Source organism: Trichechus manatus, unplaced genomic scaffold, assembly GCF_000243295.1.
Source record: "Trichechus manatus latirostris isolate Lorelei unplaced genomic scaffold, TriManLat1.0 scaffold00058, whole genome shotgun sequence".
In the NCBI taxonomy this organism is placed as follows: Eukaryota; Metazoa; Chordata; class Mammalia; order Sirenia; family Trichechidae; genus Trichechus; species Trichechus manatus.
The window spans coordinates 4,650,025-4,669,377 of record NW_004443994.1 but is presented as its reverse complement, the minus strand read 5'-3'; the positions used below and the strand labels follow the sequence as shown (position 1 = coordinate 4,669,377).

General features: G+C 42.8%; 1 protein-coding gene across 7 annotated transcripts in view; it reads right to left on the bottom strand.

Moving 5' to 3' along the window:
• Positions 1 to 10,581: 10,581 nt before the first annotated feature.
• LRRC8D (leucine rich repeat containing 8 VRAC subunit D) overlaps positions 10,582 to 19,353 on the bottom strand; it is a 141,482-nt gene continuing 132,710 nt past the window's right edge. For all 7 annotated transcript variants that reach the window (XM_023733395.1, XM_023733394.1, XM_004378721.3 and 4 more), the window contains one exon: positions 10,582 to 13,496. In XM_023733395.1, the coding sequence (XP_023589163.1) occupies positions 10,936 to 13,494 (2,559 nt within the window). In that variant the 5' untranslated portion in view covers positions 13,495 to 13,496 and the 3' untranslated portion in view covers positions 10,582 to 10,935. The remainder of the gene's footprint in view (positions 13,497 to 19,353) is intronic.

The following is a 19,353-nucleotide window of genomic DNA, read 5'->3' as shown; positions in this document are numbered from 1 at the left end:
GAACCAGTAGACTGACACGAGATTGCTGCAGTGGGCTCCCTGGCCCACTGAGTGAGGGGCTGACCGTGGGCATGCCAACCCACAGAGTGAGAGAGCCAAGCATCTTCAGGTAGGAAGCTTGCTGGTGGAGTGCAGTGCCTCTGGAACTTACTGGCAGAGCTAAAAGAGCTTTGTAACACTTGCTCAAGCAGGGAAGAGGCCAGGTGGAGGGCCGAGGGCCAAAAGAGGAGGCCTGTCCTCAGGGGTCCGAAAGGAGTCCTGGATGGCCAAGAGGAGCTAAGACAGCCATCCTGCACTGAAGAAGGGAGAATTTGCCTGCATGCTTCCTGATCCTGATCCTGAGTTATAGCCTATTGATTCTGATCCTGAGTTATAACCCGTTACTTCCCTAATAAACCTCATAATCATGAGGATTGTCTGTGAGTTCTGTGTGGCCATTGCAAGAAATTAATGAACCCAGCAGAGAAGTAAAAAGTGCCGTGGAGGGATGGCTATTGTCAGAATTGTTAAAAAGTTTAGAGAGAAGAGGTATGTCTGACTTCCACCTCATAGGAATCAGACTTGGGCTGATGCCGATCTTGATCCTCTCTCTTCCTCCTTGTGAAGTTAGAAGAGGTCAGATGTCACCACACCATTTTTACAGTAGAACGGCCTCATAGGGTTTCCAGGGCTGTACATCTTTATGGAAACAGACTGCCATACCTTTCTTCCATGGAGCTACTGGTGCGTTCAAACCAATGACCTTCTGGTTAGCAGCCGAGTGCTTAACCACAACATTATGATAAAAGGGAAAATATGGAAGTTGTCAAGGATTTCATTTTACTTGGTGTGATGGTTAAGGCTGTGCGTCAGCTTGGCTGGGCTATGATTCTCAGCGGTTTGGCAGTTATGTAATGATATAATTTGTCAGACATTGGACCGATTGCTCTTCCATAATGTAATGACCTCCATGATGAGATCTGATATAATGTGATCACCTCCATGATGAGATCTGCTATGAGCAGCCCATTAGTTGTAAGAGTAGTTTCCTCAGAGTGTGGCCTGCATCCAGTATACATGGACATTCTGGCAAAGCTCGCTGGCTTTTGCTCACTCTGGATCCTGCATCTGGCTCATCATTATCTGACCTCCAGTTCTTGGGACTTGAGCCAGTGGCCTGAAGTCATGGATTGAATTGTGTCCCCCTAAAATATCTGTCAACTTGGCTAGGTCATGATTCCCAGTATTGTGTGATTGTCTACCATTTTATCATCTGATGTGATTTCCATATGTGTTGTAAATCCTATCACTATGATGTAATAAGGTGGATTAGCCACAGTTATATTGACGAGGTCTACAAGATTAGTGTCTTAAGCCAGTCTCTTTTGAGATATAAAAGAGAGAAGCAAGCAGAGAGATATGGTGTCATGGACTGAATTGTGTCCCCCCAAAATATCTGTCAACTTGGCTGAGTCATGATTCCCAGTATTGTATGATTGTGTAGCATTTTGTAAATCTGATGTGATTTCCTTATGTGTTGTAAACTCTATCACTATGATGAGGTTATACTGATGAGGTCTATAAGATTGGATAGTGTCTTAAGCCAATCTCTTTTGAGATATAAAAGAAGTAAGCAGAGACACATGGGAACCTCATACCACCAAGAAAGCAGTGCCAAGAGCAGAGTGTGTCCTTTGGACCCGAGGTTCCTGTGCAGAGAAGCTCCCAGACCAAGGGAAGATTGATGACACAGACCTTCCTCCAGAGCTGATGGAGAAAGTGTTCCCCTGGAGCTGATGCCCGGAATTTGGACTTGTAGCCTACTGGACTGTGAGAGAATAAACTTCTCTTTGTTAAAGCCATCCACTTGTGGTGTTTCTGTTGTAGCAGCACTAGATGACTAAGACACCTGCCATATTGCCTGCTTATCTTGGGATTCATCTGCCTCTGCAGCCTGTGAGCCAACAGCCTGTCGTCTTACCTGCTGGTTTTAGATTCATCAGCCCCTGCAGCTATATGAGTCAGGAGAAGCCTCCAGCTTGACCCACAGACTTGGGGCTTGCCAGCCTCTACAACCACATGAGCCATTTCCTTGAGATAAATTTCTCTCTGTCTCTCTCTCTCTCTATATATATACATGCTTCACTGGTTTTGCTTCTCTAGAAAACCCAGCCTAAGGCACTTGGATCCACAATCAACACCCATGGAAGCAACAGTCAAGAAATCAAATGACATATTGCATTGGATAAATCTGCCTCAAAAGACCTCTTTAAAGTGTTAAAAAGCAAAGATGTCACTTTGAGGACTAAGGTGCCGCTGACCCAAGCCATGATATTTTCAATTGCCTTATATGCATGCGAAAGTTGGACAATGAATAAGGAAGACCAAAGTGGAATTGATGCATTTGAATTATGGTGTTGGTGAAGAATATTTAATATACCATGGACTACCAGAAGAATGAACAAATTTATTTTGGAAGATGTACAGCCAGAATGCTTCTTAGAAGCAAGGATGGCAAGACTTCATCTCACTTACTTTGGACATGTTATCAGGAGGGACCAGTCCCTGGAGATGGACATCATGCTTGATAAAGTAGAGGGTGAGTGAAAAATTGGAAGACCCTCGATGAGATGGATTGACACAGTGGCTGCAACTATGGGCTCAAACACAGCAACGATTGTGAGGATGGCACAGGACTTGGCAATGTTTCGTTCTGTTGTAATAGGGTCACAGTGAGTTGGAACTGACTCCATGGCACCTAACAACAATAATCTTGGAGTCCCTATGTGGAGCAAATGGTTAACCCACTTAACCATTGGCTGCTAATCAAAAGGTTGGTGGTTCAAGTCCACCCACAGGCACCACAGAAGAAAGGCCTGGCAATCTACTTCTGAAAAATCAGCCATTGAAAACTGCACGGAGCACAGTTATATATGCAGGGTCACTGTGAGTTGGAATCTACTCAACGAGAATTGATTTTATTATAGTCTTAAAAATTTGAGTAGCCTTATGTTTCAGATTTTTTTTTTTTTTTTTTTTGGCTGATGGACACATCTCTCATATATTTTAGAAACATTACTAATAGAAACTACTAAAATTTATTAAGCACTCAACATGCCAGGCATTGTCCTGAGTGCTTCATATGTGTTAACTCATTTAATCCACACACCTACCCTAGATGTAAGTATTACTATTAACTCCATGTCACAGATGAGGAAGCAAAAGTACACCCACATTAAGTAACTAGCTCAAGAGACACATCCAGTAGGTTGAGCCCCAGCCACCAGGCTCTGCAGCTTCTCAGTTCAGTGACAAACAGCTGCTGGCAGGACACTCTGTTTATACACAGGGAGTTAGGTATTAGGCCAAGAAAATAAATTTAAGTTCATACAATTAGGAAAAATTTTAGCAACTGAGTTAATTTGCTACCTCTTATAGTCTTCTCTGAAGCAACTGCTATGCGTACAAGTGGATTGCGATTGAGCACACGTTATTTGCTGTCTTTAGCTTTGGTGGTGGAAGAACGGAGGCCATACTTAGAATGTGTCATTGGGCTAATTTTATTCTGTAAATAATAACTTTGTAATATTTTAAAACATCTCCACCCCTTTCCATGCCTCCTTTGATCTCCTTATTGCTCCATCTGCAGACTTTCTCAGTCACTACTGACTCTAATTTTAGTTCTCGTGAATGAGAAACTCATATATTGATTGTATATGAGTTGTGTTATCTTATAAAAGCTCTACTTACTTTTACAAGGAATCAATGATATAAAACTCACACAAGTGCCTTTCAAATGACAATTCACGTTTTGGTTAAAATTCACCCTGACAAACTGAGTTCATTTGAGGAGAAGTATTAGAAGCAATTGCAATGGCTAAGGGAGGAAGAAAGGTCAAAAGTCGAGGAAAAATAAAAACATTCTGGAGATTTTGAAACGCGAATCTGGAGGCTGGGGTGGAGTACTTATGTATCAGCAGGGGTGGGAATGTCTGTTTCCTCGATTTTCTTCATTCTTTCTCTTCTAAGCAGCAGTTTCTTCCACATGGAACTGGATTCTTCCTCCCTACGGACCACAGATATCGGATTCTTGCCCTAGCCCACATGGTGGAGTATACAGTGACCGTCAACAGAAGGAGATCCAGTAAAAATAAAGGTCAGGACGATGCAGGCGCCTGGTGCCGCCTGGGTTGGTAATAGCCTGAGAATCTGTGTCTGAAATGCCATGCTGAAAAAAGTCACGTCTGCCCGGAGGGCCCAGCAAATGTTACAGTGTTTTCCTGCACCCACCTTTCTGGACCTGCTGAATGTCACTTGCCACCACATTTACTCTGCATCAAATAGCTGAGACAGAGCATTCTCATTTCTGAGTAAGAGACCACGAGTAAAGATGGTCATGCCTTTAACATTCAGCGAGGGGAAATAATTGCATTTCCTTGGGTGGATTGCCCTTTCATGACTGTCAACGGCCCAGCAGAGGAAACAAGTGGTAACGCTAAGGACAGATGCTGAGACACATCAAAAACTTCTGTGTAATACTCAAGAATGAAGGAAAATCCTAGCTTGGGGCATATTTATGTAACCGGATGTCAACACAGATTTCAAAACATCTTTTTGAATTGCTGACAGAGCATCTGCTGTGTCGTTTGGTGGAAAGAGCATAAACTTGGGCATGCCTGGGTTGGAGACTAGTATCTGCCACTGACGGTATGGCACCAGAGACGTTAGCCTCTCTGAATCAGTTTGTTCATCTCTTAAATGTGGTTCTCCTCCTGGTCTTGTGAGGATTAAAAATTGCCTATTTAGCAGCGCCCGTGTCTCCTGCTGGCTGTGTGACCTTGGGCAGATTATCTAACCTCACAGTTTCCTCATCTATAAAATGGGGTAATCCATATCTCCCAGGTCTGTTGTGATAACTGAGTCAGGTGCCCACCTAGCATAGTCAGAGCTATTGTTATTGCTACTTACTTTGTCCCATCCACTTCTTAATGTCTTGTTCCACCTTCATAAATGGGATCATGAAAACACGCAGCCCCATAAAGAATAGCAGTTACTTAAACTTGATCAGTGAAAAGTATAGGCTTGAATATGTGTCAGCTACTTCTCAGACAGAGAAGAAAATGCTGTCATCAACTGAATTTCCCGCCTGCCTGATGTGAGAATGAATTAATAGCAAGCAATATTCATGTACTATATATCTCCAGGGAGCGGTAGGCACTGCGCTGACATTATCTTCAGGACATCCTGGGGAAGAGAAGATGATGAGTGCTTTAATCATCACCTTCAAGAAGATGTAGCCATTGCCGCCAGGACGGTGACCAGTTGTTTCTCCTGCCACCAAAGACAGATAAAGAGCCAGCAGGCCTAAACTGCAGGCAAGCTTTGGGTTAAGCCTATAGAGGCACATCTTGAAGAGGTTTCCATCCAGGCAGTACCTCATTTCAAAGTACTGAGTTATGTGGCTAATATCTACTGTTTTCCAATGGCAAGTTAAAATAAATATATTTCTTTACAGTATCTAAGCAGTTGACTTAACACCTGGGTGATTCCTTTGGGCAGGGCTTCCCCTGAAACTACTCCAGCCAATTTTCATGCTGGGTTATTTGCCAGTTTCCTAGGGGCATTCTGAAAAGGCTCAAAATGGGCATGTTATCCCATGGCTGACTAAGCTTTCAGTGACTTACCCAGACCTAGCCTTAAGGTTAAATAATGGAATGGGGTTGTTTAGCTCCCTGGGCATGTGAGGGGTGTCCGTGGGCTTAGCACAAGTTCACATATCCTTGGGGCAGTTATAGGACCTTCAAAACCTCATACTCCTGGGATGATGGCATATATTGCCACTACCTCTTCGAGCAGTCACCAGTGGCAGTCTACCACCTCTCTTTCCTGTGGTTGCTATGGTGATATTAACGTCATAGTTGCCAGCAGGAGCAAATGGGGTACGGAGGTTGGCATAAGCCACAAGTAACAGCAAACCCCCAAATTCTTCACCAGCTAAAGTCCAGCAGGAGGCTGATGGAAAGGCAGAACCCAGTGATGGTAAAAACACTCATCCCCTTCTGAGCTCCTGAAGATGACCAGCTGATTTCCTCTTAACAGGTGTACTTTTTAGGACAATGATTGTCAAACTTTAATATACCTATGAATCTCCTATCTTCTTAAAACATAGATTTTGATTCCTGGGGGAGGGATCTGATATTCTGTATTTCTAAAAGCCCCCAAGTGATGCTGCTGCTGCTGCTTGTCCCTGGATGGTACTCTGAGTAGCAAGGTCTTTAGGCCTGGTTGCTTGTAGCAGAGCCCCTAATTAGTGTGTCTTAAACCAAACACATGTTTATTTTTCCTTCATGTAACCCTGCTCAGGGGCACAGGCTCCTTCTATCGTGTTGCTGTGCCATGTCTGATTTGTTGCCCTGGTCTGCAGTCTGTGCTGGACTCATTTCTGTATCTGCAATTTAACCTGCAGGAATGGGGAAAGGGGATGGAATGTCCCTATCCATATACTGCACATTCCATTTCCATTCCCATTCCTTCGGCTAGAATTAAGTCACACGGCCACATCTAGCCCCAAGTCAAGCTGGAAACTGCATTTTGTTCTGTGTTCCCATGTGCCCAACTAAAAACTCTTATTAGTAAGGAAAGAGAGAATGCCTGTGTAACCATCTCTGTCACAGTTGGGGATAAAAATTACAGTGAATGTTATTGAGTACTTCCTATCTGCCAGGCATTATACCTTAAACGATTACCTCATTCAATCTTCACAGAATACAAAACAAAAAACAGGTGGTAGGCACCTGTTATTCTCATTTATGGATAAAGAAACTGAGGCTTAGAGAAGTCACTTGGTCACGGTCACACAGCTGATTTCAATGCAGGCATTTGGATTCGAGCCTGGACTCTTAGAAGCAAAGGAAGGACCTTCCGGTGACAAGAGGCAGAACTGGGGTAGTCTCTACACTCTGGGGTCCCACAGCAGTGGGAGGGAGGCCATGAGTCTTAACACCAGCCACCCTTCAGGGTTGACTTCAAGCAAAGAATTCTGTGGGTTCCCATGGGAAAGGTGATGCTTACCTGAACAGTTCATGCACTGATTTGCAAAGACAGAAAGCTGAAGGCAGAACAGTTACTCTTCTTCCAGTTTTAAGATTTGTGACCTTAGGGGCTTATTCCCAATTTCAGCCCCATGACTGGTCCCAGGCTAGTCCAGACTTGAGAAATGGTTTGTGGCCTGCTGCTCTTCTGTCCCCTTAGGCTCACCACTTCCTCTTACAGATACCACCCTATCTGGTACTGTTATCTTAGGAAAGCCACAGCTGGCCAGGACCAGACGGGGCCACTTCTTCATGTCATAGTCACAAGTTAGAGGACATTTGAAAACTGTTTTTCAGGGGTTTGTTCTTTTTTTTCCCTTCTCCTTTTCATGAAAGGGGCTTTTTGTTAATACAGTCTTTGTTTGGGGATTCAGTTGATAAAGGGACCATTTTATTAGACTGAATTACTGACGCAAGTGCTGCCAGAAAATCTTCGCCAGGCCAGCACTCCAGCTTTTATTCAGCAAGGTGAATGAAAACAACTGTTGGGTGGCAGTCTCAAGGGCAGTTTGGAGTTTGCTGCCATCAGCAACTTGGGATTGTTTGGTTACTGGTTGATGTAGAGATGAGGGGAGCTAGTCAGGGAAAGTACTAGAGATAATCTTACTAAAACATGGGTTCTCTCTTTATATATGAAATATGTCAATTGGTCATGCTGGTCCAGGAGTTATGTAGAGTGAACTCTTTCTACGTAAAACCCCAAACCTGCTGTGATCGAGTGGATTCTGACTCACAGCAATCCCGTGTTTTACAGAGTAGAACTGCTCTACAGGGTTTTCTTGGCTATCATCTTTTATGGACACAGATTGCCAGGCCATTCTTCTGTGGTGCCACTGGGTGGATCTGAACTGCCAACTTTTAGGTTAGTAGCCAAGAGCAAACCATTTGGGACCAGCCAGGGACCTGAACTCTTCCCACCTATTGTTAAATTACTAAATCTCCATGACTAAGAAGAGGTCCCCGTAATGATTTTAATTCATCCTTCTGAAGTCCCGAAAACAAAGTCAAATGGTCAAAAGTAAACCAGGTTCTCTCAGACTTTGTGGGGTTTACTCAGACATGGAATGTTAAAGCTACTTTTAATTTTCTGCAGAGCGGTGCTCAAGAGGCTTAGGAGAAAGCTCCGAAGACACTAATAAGCCAAAACTTGTACACGGAAACTAGCTAGTTTGTTTTCCCTCATGTCTGGTGTGTGCGATGCCAACACAAACTCACGTGCCCACGTGGGCCAACGAGTTACCTCTGGGCCCACAGCTCTCTCATCTGCTGTTTCCTTGAGATTCCAAGACTCAGTCTATTTAAAGTCTGCTAAATGACCCAACATTTCTTAGGCAACTTTTAAAATATTAAACTGCTATTTGCAAACAGTGGCATGAAAATTGGCACTTAAAGCAATTGACCGTAAACTATTCAGAGTTCAAGGAAATCATTAAGAGCTGATGAAGTCAATAGAAATATGGGTAAGAAGAAAAGTACCCGCTAATACTGTCTGAAGGCCTCTACCACCAATCAGTTTTAAGTGATTGAACCCCAAGTACTGCATAGGAAACAGGTACCCACAGGCAGCACTGCTTGGGCAAGGCTGCAGTGGTCAAGCTTTGAGTGCCGCAGACCCCAGCTCCTACAGAGCAGCTCTGCTCTGACCACCACGCTAACCAGCGAGAGTCCTGCCACTTCTGCCCTTCACAAACAATATGCATTTGCTTTAAGAAAAGCAAGAATTGCAAGATCTGGCCTGTTAACCACATAAATACGACACATGGAGACCCTCTAAAAATGCCGTACTAATTTCAGGTGGTGGTTTTCCTATGCAGGAAGAACAGGGCCCTATGTGGCTGGTGGGAAGGAAATGTCCAGGGTTACAGGCAGGGTTTATAAGAGCAAAACTTCCCTGAACCTCCTCTTTGACTAAGTTTGCCCCCACCCTCAACACTGTTCACTCACACAGAACCTTGTATACCTTATTACAGTTGTAATTACTTGTGTAATTGCTTATCTCCCCCAATTTGCTATAAAGCAAACCCCACCCCCTGCAGGCAGGGACTGTGACTTAGTCCAGTGTTGACTCCCCAGTCCTAGCTAGCACTGGCTGGACATGAAGTAGGTGCATAATCAATGTTAGTGAATAGATGAATGAACGCAAAAAGGAATGGAAGATGTGTATATGGAAGAGCATTCGCTTGCATCAAAATTTCATGATTGTCCTCTGTCTCATTTTCCAAATCAGGAGGAGGGAGGAAGACCAGGATGCTGGAGCTGGGGTCAGTTCTTAATTCAGCCACAGTGGCTGTAACCGTTTCTATCAGTGATAAAGACTTCTCGGAGTATTACAGGCTCTACTGCAGGCAAAGATTCACCTACACTTTTCACAGGCCATTCCCCCCACGGTTTAGTATTTGTGAGAAAGGCAAGGAATTTCTTAATTTCTGAGATGGATTTAGATACATTCCAAAATGTCGGCAGTTTGAACCCACCAGCTGCTCCTTGGAAACTCTATGGGCTGGGTCTACTCTGTCCTATAGGGTCGCTATGAGTCAGAATCAACTCGAAGGCAATGGGTTTGGTTTCTTTTTAAGTTAGATAAAAAAGGAAGATGATATCTATACGGTGCATTCTGTCAGCATTTCCCCGGACACGACCCACCTAGATGCAGACAAACACCAGAAATACAGCCTGTCACTGAAATGAACAAGGAAAGTCAGAGTTTTCTACATCAATGAACTGTGGGTCCTATTTCTTCCTACCACCACAGAAACAGTGAAAAGGGCAAGAAATGATGACACTTGCTTTGATTTTTCTGAGCTCTTCCAAATGGTGATATTGGAAGGTTGCTAACCATTAAGTCATTAAAAATTTTATTTTTGTTATAACTTAAGATACTTTATTTTTAAAAACTTCCTGTTTATTGTCAACCCTGTATTATTGATTAAAAATGTACCACATAATCAGGACTCCAGATTACACAAACTAGTCACTATTAAGGAGTGTCATTTTCTTTGGTTTTTCCTTGTCACTATTTATCCTTAACAAACAAATCAAAATCCTGAGCAATCTACACACCTTTACTGCATTCTAGGCCTTCAAGAGTATCTATCCAGCACCACCAGTGGCCATCGAGTCAACTCTGACTCATGGCGACCCCACGTGTCAGAGTAGAACTGTGCTCCATGGGGTTTCCAATGGCTAATTTTTTGGAGGTAGACAGCCAGCCTTTGTTCAAAGATGCCTCTGGGTAGACCTAAACCTCCAACATTTCAGTTAGCAGCCTAGTGTGTTAACTGCCCCACCCAGGAAACTCCATTTCAAGAGTATAAAAGCTATTTTCAGCAGCAGCAGCAATACTTCCAGGACAATATTTGTAAGATGTGCTTTAAATCAAAAGGGAAAGAAATCCATATTTCAGCAAATTTAAATTTACAAGTTCCAACCTGGTGTCTACTTTAGTAGTCTGAGTTAAAGGAATATTGCACCAATTAACCCAAGCAAATCAAGACACCCCCAAAACAGGTGATATAGTAAGAAAATGTCAATTTAATCATTTACTGTAGCAGGCAAGCATTTGTAAACATTCAGCAGCGGCAACATCCAAGTTACAAACAATTTAAAAAGAAACCAAGATTAGTGATTATAATTTTTCCTTCCCTTTCCCCAAAAGAAAAAAAAAATTCGGAAATGAAGGACTTAAAACACTACAAACATTGAACATTCAGTTATGTCTCCTATCAGCCTTCTATGCATCCTCTCAGTGTTTTATTTTTAAAGATGTATCTACTCCTAAAACACATTATCTTGCAATAACTTGTACGTGAGCATTTGCAATCTAGGAAGTTGTGCCTGCACGTGGGTATGCACGTATTAGCTCAGTTTAAATTCCATTTGCAAAGGGAACATTTATGTCTTGATTCAGTGCTTCTTTGACTTCAAGTGGCAGGGTGTCAAAAAGGTGATCTTCCACAACAAGCCCGCTTTTCTTGAGCAGTCGACACTGGCCCAGCTGGGCTGGTAGGCGGTCCAGGCAGTTGCCCTTCAGCTCCAGCTGAGTGAGCTGGGAGAGCTGACCAACTTTCTCTGGGAGGGAGGTGATGCAGTTTTGCCCCAGGTTCAAAGTCCTCAACTTCACGCACTTAAACAACTGTTTTGGCAGAATGTCCACTTTGTTCCCAGTGATATGCAAATGCTGCAGGTTCTGAAGCAATCCTATTTCTACTGGAATCATTGAAATGTTGTTATAGCTTACATCTAAGCATCGGAGTTTCTGTAAACTAAACACTGCCACTGGTAAGGATTCGAGCTTGTTGTTAGAGAAATAAAGTGACTCCAAGTTTTTGACATGGGTAATGGAGGGAGGAATGGCAACGATTTTGTTATGCCATAATTTTAAACAAGTCAGTCTTTTTAAATGCTGGAAACTGATGATTTCCTCAATTGTGCGTATGCTATTGGATTTTAAATCCAGTTCCTGTAAATTAGAGAGGCTGAAAATAGCATGTGGGATTCTCTCTAGCTCACAGTTCTGGAGTTCTAACTCGGCGACATTCATCATTTTCTTAAGGCTGTTCAGTACCAAGAGTTTAGTGCCGTCATTATGAATGACTAACTTTGTAAGATGTGGTGCCACATCTGTAATGTTGGAGGGAACTTTGGTCAAATTGCTCTTCACATGGAGAACCTTAAGATGCCTCAACTCTCGGAGAGATTCAAGTCCTATCATCTTATTGTTTTCAGAGTTCAAATTGCCAATCAAGTACAACTCTCGAAGGTTTTTGAGCAAATATACCCAGGCAGGAATTTCAGCCACATCAGTGAACTTCACGTGAAGGCATCTCAAGTGATCGCGGAGAAAACTAAAAGCAGTCTGTTCAACTTTTGCAGGGCAGTGGCAGAGGTGAAGCTCTTGGAGATTGGTCATTTGAGAAATCTTAGCAGGTATTTTAGCTTCTGGAATCAGTTCAAGTTTTAGCACATCCAGGTCTGTGAGGTCAAAGACAGCATCGGGCACACCTGACAGCATGAACAGATGTAACTCCTGCTTGTCTTGGGCATTGCGGGACACGTGCTGCCTAAGCTTCTCAAACGTCCACTCATGGTTCAAACTAATTTCCCTCAGTTTATTTTCACTGACTTCTGACAGGAACACACCAAAACGCTTCGAGTATAGTTGGTCATACTGGTCTACCATGTGTAGAAGGAATGCAAAATCGTTTTTGACATCTGGAATGTCACTGAAACTGCTCTCTTCTCTGACTTTTTCAAAAGAATATTCTTTCAAAGGTATCCTGAATAACCAGAACAGAGTGTAGAGGCAGATAAAACCATACACACAAATAATGGAGATGTAACTAATGAGGAGCTTTTTCAACATGTAAGCCATATTGTGGGTGCACTGAAATACCTCATACCCAGTCAGATGCTCAACTTTTAGCTCGCAGACATGTTCAAAGCTGATTGCGTTGACGAAGTTTGCAGTATAGCAGAGGATAAAAATGAACTTGGCTGTTTTGATAACTGTTTGGACCACATAGAGTTTATAGATCAAGTCACTGTCTTCCACATGGGCTCGGAATTTCCTCACCTTCTCAAACAGGGCTTTGGCCTGTTCCCCGTCTTTTTTATCCAGGATGGTCATGCTGGGGACTTCGATCACAGGCTTCTCAGCTGAGAATTTGAAGCCAGTTTTGTTGATCATCGGGGTGCTGGCACTGGGGCTCCCTTCATCACTGCTGGTAGACACGTGCTTTGGTAAAGTCTGAGCACCTGTTATTCTCTGTTTGTTCTCCTCTGAGTCTTCACACGCCGTCTCAGACAACGCTTTAGTCGTCCAAGGAGATTCAAAGCACTTTCCTAGTATTGAAACAAAATGTTCTACTTTTGAGCATGTTTTGGGATATTTGAACCAAAAGTTGCTACTGACCATGAGAATAATAGTATGTATAAGAGCAAGGTACGGAAAGTACTTAGAATACCAGGGGAGGGCCAGATGGTAACACATCTGATTAATAAATACATATTGCTGAAAATCCAAGTTTGTTTTTCGGCCTGTTGGGTCTTTCTTCTCTTTCCTTGCCTCCTGACTGGGAACTGTGGGATCTGTACGAGGATATGTGGCTCTGAGAGGTACGTCGGGTGTCACAGCAGATGTGCCAAAGGAAATGTCATTTGTTGCCCGCCCATCTTGGTCTTGGTCAGTGGCTGCTTCTGTCTTTGGGATGTCGGTGGTAACGTCGTGTGCCTTTGAATTTACAGGAGTTGGCAACATTGGCAAGCAGACCACCTGATCTTTGGTAAGCTGCATGGTTCCTGCAAAGATGGCTACCATCAACATAACGACAGCCAGGTAATCCATAAACACATCCCACCATGGTTTCAGGATTCGGTAAGTTGGCTGGATGTCATTAAGTGAAGCAACTTCTGCAAGGGTAAACATTCCTAGAAAACAAGCAAACAAAAGACATTATTACAAAGATGCAAGTGAAAACATTAAATAAGAAAAACCTTTGACTTGCTCCACACTAAATAAAGTTGGCTCATCCAGGTCCTATCTTTGTACCTAAGATAAGTGTAGTATTAATAACCTAAAAGGGACACGGTAGTTTTCCTCTTCTATCCAAGAAAGAAAATAACAATAACCAAGTGGGGAGTAAGGATTACATTCTAGGTAAGAAATAATGATAGCCTGCACAAAGTCTATTAACAGAATAGAACGGAAGGGAAAGATCTGAGAGCTATTTAGGAGACAGAATTGATAGGACTTGTAACTTACTGGACCTTGAAGGAGGATATGAGAGCAAAACGGCATTTGTTGTGGACTGGTTTATAAGGTTAACACTGAAGTTTTCAGGCGGGGGTAGACGACTTCAATTCTGTATAAGCCAAAACTGAGGTGTCTGGAGATACTATTAAACTATAGACAGCCTGTGTATCAGACTCAGTCCTATTACTTACTAACGGTGTGATTCTCTAAGCCTTGTGTTTCCCATCTGCACAATGGGGATGATGACTTCTCAGGGTTGTTTCAAAGGTTAAGTTACGCCTGCAAAGCTCTTACACGTGCCCTGGCCCCAAGGAAGCACTTGATTTACGTTAACTCTTATTACCCAAGAGGAGTAGGGAGGGTAACAAGCACCCAGGGGCAACCTCTAAGTTTGCCCCACCTCATCTACAGGGGTAAGGGGGTAGGGATGGTGATTCAACGGCCAGCCTTATCTGGCCCCCCCTTGGACTTGTGCCCAGGGACAAACGTCCCCCTGTAACCACCTCTCCCTACACCTCTGTATCAACCTGGTAGAAACATCTCATGGACAGTTAAAACTAAGTGTCTAGAGTTTAAGAGTTTGAGAGGAGTCAGAAAATACACACTTGGGATTTGTTAATAAATGTAGCTGAAACTCTGGCCTTTGATGGAGCATCCATGGAAAATGTGTGAGATGAGAAGAGGGCCAAAGATACAAGTGGGCGTGAAATCATCAGAAATGATGATTCTGAGCAAGTCACGACCAACAAGGCCTTTGAAGTCTACAAAAGCAGATGACTCTGGCAGCACTGAAAGAAGCCCTGGTGCCAGGACACTCAAAATTGTGGTCAACATTCACTCCAGCCAGTAGCTTTAGAGTCACGAAACTAGTTTATATGAATAAAAAAGTACAAGGACAATCAAGTTGGAAGTAACCAAGAAAAACACAAAGTTTATAGTGGCAAGTAATGGGCATGGGCTTTTGTAATCATGTACTCGAACCAAATGTTCATCTTGAATTTAGAAGTTTAACTTCTCTGTTTGAAAAAGCAACCTCACCACATTCTGCTTTCTCAGAAAGTTCTATGGTTCCAATACTCATATGTAAAATGATGAACAAAAAACCAATAGAATACTTAAAAAGGCAAGGCAAGTACCCAAGGTACTGGGAATGCATTTATGTTTTAAAGAAAGGATGGCGGACAGATTTTTGTCTATCTATGTAAAAGTTGCCTGGAGTGCTCTGTTGCGAAAGATTCTGGGCTGACTTCAGGCTCAGGAGAAAACAGCGTCTTCCTTGGACGACAAAGTAAGAGCGTGGCAGCATTAGTACTATGATCCTGCTCTCTGTTTTAAATTAAGTCCCTAAACGCAAGGCTCACATTTTTTGTGAAACCCTCCTACATACCTAGTACTGTATAGAGCAGGTGTATAATATTTCTTAATAACATAGAAATATCTTTTCAATTGTAATAGCAATTCTCAAATGAGTAGTGTTTTTGTAAGTGAAATCTCTCTTACATAATCAGGAAAACACAAGCCTGAAGACTCTACAACATATTTAAACTACTGAGTTGTACTTAAATTTTGTGAAAATTGCTAGAAACTACATTCCCAGATTTCAGTGCTTAAGCATGAAATGACTGGCATCCAGTCTCTGTAGAAATTACCAAGGAAGTGAGGAAAAAGAAACATTTGCACCTCAGTAGGCACAGCGGGAGATAACCTGTCCACTCCCATCCCTTTTATTCTGAGGTCCTGCATATTGTGTGCGTTTTGCTTTCGTGAGTGGCTTGGGGATTTAAGCAGGAAGAAAAGCTTTTGGAATGTACAGTAAGCCAAACTAAATAAGAAACAGTTCAACCATATGTCATATGTTGTTTGAGCTCTTCAGTCCCTATCGAGAATGCACAAAAGACAGCACCAAGTCAGAGGTCAGAGACCACATATTACTTCATGCATAGAGACTGGAGGAATATGCTTTGCACAGGGTTATTCCTGGCAAAAAACTCTGTATGGTCATACCCACGGACCACGATTTTAAAGGGCCATCTGTATGGGTAATGAAAATAGAATTTTTCCACATAACACTTCTTTCCAATCAGATTTTTCTTTAGTCTTCATACAGCTGCAGTGTGCTCTAGAGAAGCCAGAACGTTTGGATTGGAGGATTGAGGGAGAAGTAAATTTTAAAAGTTACTGTACTGAGAAACCCTAAACAGGCAGTTCTACTGTGTCCTATAGGGTCACTATGAGTCGAAATCAACTTGAAGGCAATGGATTTGGGTTTTTTTTTTTTGGTACTGAGAAAGCTGGTTACTTGTATTTTGAGCCTTAATTATATTACACTGGTCTCCCTGCCTCTGGCCTTAACCGTCTCTAATCCATTTCCACCCTGCAGCCCTTAAGATGAAAGTTCACCATTTTCAATGTGGTTTAGACCAGTGCGTCTCAAAACGTTAACATGCATGCAAATCACCTGGGGAATCTTGGAAGAATGTGGATTCTGATAGTAGGTCTGGGATGGGGCTGAGATGCTGTGTGCTTTCAAGCTGTCAAGTGATGCTGATGCTCCTCAGACTACCCTTGGATTACAAAGGTTTACTTACAGCAGCGGTTCTCAAACTCCAACATGCGTCAGAATCACTTGGAGGGCTTGTTTAAACACAGATTGCTGCTAGCTCATCCAGAAAGTTTCTAATTCAGTAGGTCTGGGGTAGGGCTTTTATTTTTTAACAAGTTACTAGGTGATGACAAAGGTACAGGAATCACACTTTGAAAGCCATGCTTTTAGAAGATCTTTCTAAAGTACTCACCTCCCTGCCCCTATCTCTCCTCTCCAGACTCCCTATGGTCTAGGCTGATAACTTCTTTTAGTTCCTCCAACAAGCCATACTTATCCTTGTGCTCAGCCTCCCACCCCCGCACAGTTTCCTCTGCCTGGAATACTTTCTCCCAACCCCCCTTTAAGTTTAGATGTCGCCTTTCCAGGAAGTCTTCTCCGTCTGGGTGAAAGGCTTCTCTGTACTCCCACGGCACTTTGTACCTCCCCCTATCATGCCCCTCACTGCATTGTAACAGAATTGACTGCTTACTGGTCTGATGCCACACTAGAGTAAAAAGAAAGGAGGGCAGAGATCATGTCTACCTTGCTTATTGTTATATATCCAATGCCTGACACAGAGTAAGCGCTCAATGAATGAAAGAATGTATGTCACCTTGACCATCTTTGGCATCATCATCATCAAATTCCTCAAGAACATTTATTAACTGTCTACATATGGTATTGGGCAGACGAGCACTTTATTAAACTTGATTGCCACCACAAAGTAACCAGGGCCTATGCAAGAATAAAAAATCTAAGCCAGGCCTCAGTGTAAAAATAAATAGCTAAAGGACCACAGCAGAGCAACTGTGGGATCCTTGTAACCAGTAATATTTTACAGCTGTTAAAGCTTCAATGGTGGTTTTCAAGCACTTTGTACTTAGTATAGACGTTGATCCCAGGAGAGAGAAGAAAGGCGCTGACCACCTTCCCAGCGGAGAAAAAGAAACCTAAAAAAAAGGTGGTGGCAGAGAACAGGGTGATGGAGTGCTGTACCTTCACATGGACATCAAATAGTTGCCAGCTTGGTCCCCTCAAGTTCTCTGCAAGGATAATAATGCCCGAACCACCAACAACAGCATGTAACCAACTCCACCCTCAAGTGAGCACTTCAGCTCATTGTCTACTCTGCAACCCCTACCAAGGGTTTTGTGTCCCTGCCATTTCCTCTAGCCCATTTCCCTTTTTTCTTTCTGTTGAACTCTTATTCTTCAAGACCCAGCTCAAGCACTACGTCCTTCCCCTAACTCCTATCACAATGCCTAGTAATGTTTTCCAAGTTGGCTTCTTCAATGAGATATTGAGCTCCCTGTGGGCAGAGTCTGTGTCTTATTCCTCTTTGTATCCACCACACCACTCTTCCCTCACCCCCTAAAAATACAGAAGGCATTTAGTGATAATAATACCTAATAATAACAGCTATCATTTGTCATCTGCCTTCCCTATACCAAGGACTGTACTAGGCACTTTACATCTGATGCAATCCCCTGCTTTTGTACAGAGTGCATTCCTGATAACGACTGTATGAAAGTTTAGAGCTTCAGGTATTGGGGGTTGAAGGAAAGGTTTCATTTCCCAAATGTTACAAAATACTATAAAACCCACCAGAATGCCTAAAATTAAAAAAGATAATACCAAATGCTGGTGAGAATTGCTACTGGAACTCTAAAACACTTATGATGAGAGTGTGAATTGGAAGAACCATGTTGGGAAACTTTTGAGTAGTATCAACTAAACTGAACATATGTATACTCTGATTTAGCAATTTCACTCCTAAATATATACACAAGAGAAAAACATATACTCATTAAAAGACATGTACGAGAATGTTCATAGCAGCACTACTTGTAATAGCTCCAAACTAGAAGCTATCCAAATGCTCAAAAGTAGAAAACAGAGAAAAATGACATGTGGTATACTCATAGAATGGACTGTCAGAGGCAGCAAGGAGAATGAATGATCTGGTGACATGGGTGTTTTAGTTCATAAAATGTGCTGTCTACATTTACGATATGTGCTTTTTTTTGTATGTATGCTTTCCTTCAATAAAGTTTTAAAAAGAAATGTGGTTGAGAAGCTACCGCAGAAACAGCTGCGCTAGGAATGTGTTGTGACACCAGACTGAGGCTGTGTCTCTCCCTGTCCCAATGCATGGCCAGGCTGGTTGGGGGGCACAGGCCAGGGGAGCCTGTCCTTTCCTCTGGCAGCCTCCTCTCTCTTGGATACAAATGGCAGAGGATGTGGACATATGAATATACAATGTGCAAAAGCTGTCTGGTAACAGTTGAACATACATAGATGGAACACAAGTGGAGCATTGCCTCAATCTCATTTAACCCTCACACATTACTTAATCTGGCAAGTGTTATTGTTTGCCTGTGGCAGGTAAAAGAACTAGGCTAGCGGGCATTAAGCGGTGAAAGGTAAGTCAACAGTCTGGATTTAAAATCCTTCTAAGGCCAAGGCACATGTTCTTTCTACTAGGCTACCATGCCTCTTTCTTCTTTACTTCTCATGTTTGCAGTTTACAAACTAAGATCTCAATAACCTGGTGAGTCAGACACCGTTACTGCCCAATAATATGAGGAAACCTGAGGCACAAAAAGCTTAAATGACCTCCCTGAGCCAATAAGTGAGAGAGCTAACAGAATCTTTCATCTCCAAATCTTTCCCCTCTATCATGCAGTTTTCCAATGACTGCACTGTTGGCCAAGGGTTGGCAGCTGAAGGAGAGAACTTCTCACTGGTGTCCTTGGCTCTGAGGAGAAAGAGCAATAACATGGTGTAATTACCACTATCCCCACTGCAACCTTTCGGGACATTCACTCAGAGGTCATGTACCAGGCATCGTGGAGGAACATACAGAGATGTCGTGAGATAGTCCTTGCCCTTGAGGCGCTCCCAGTCTAGTGGGGACAATAAGCAAATAAAAGTGCAATCACAACACA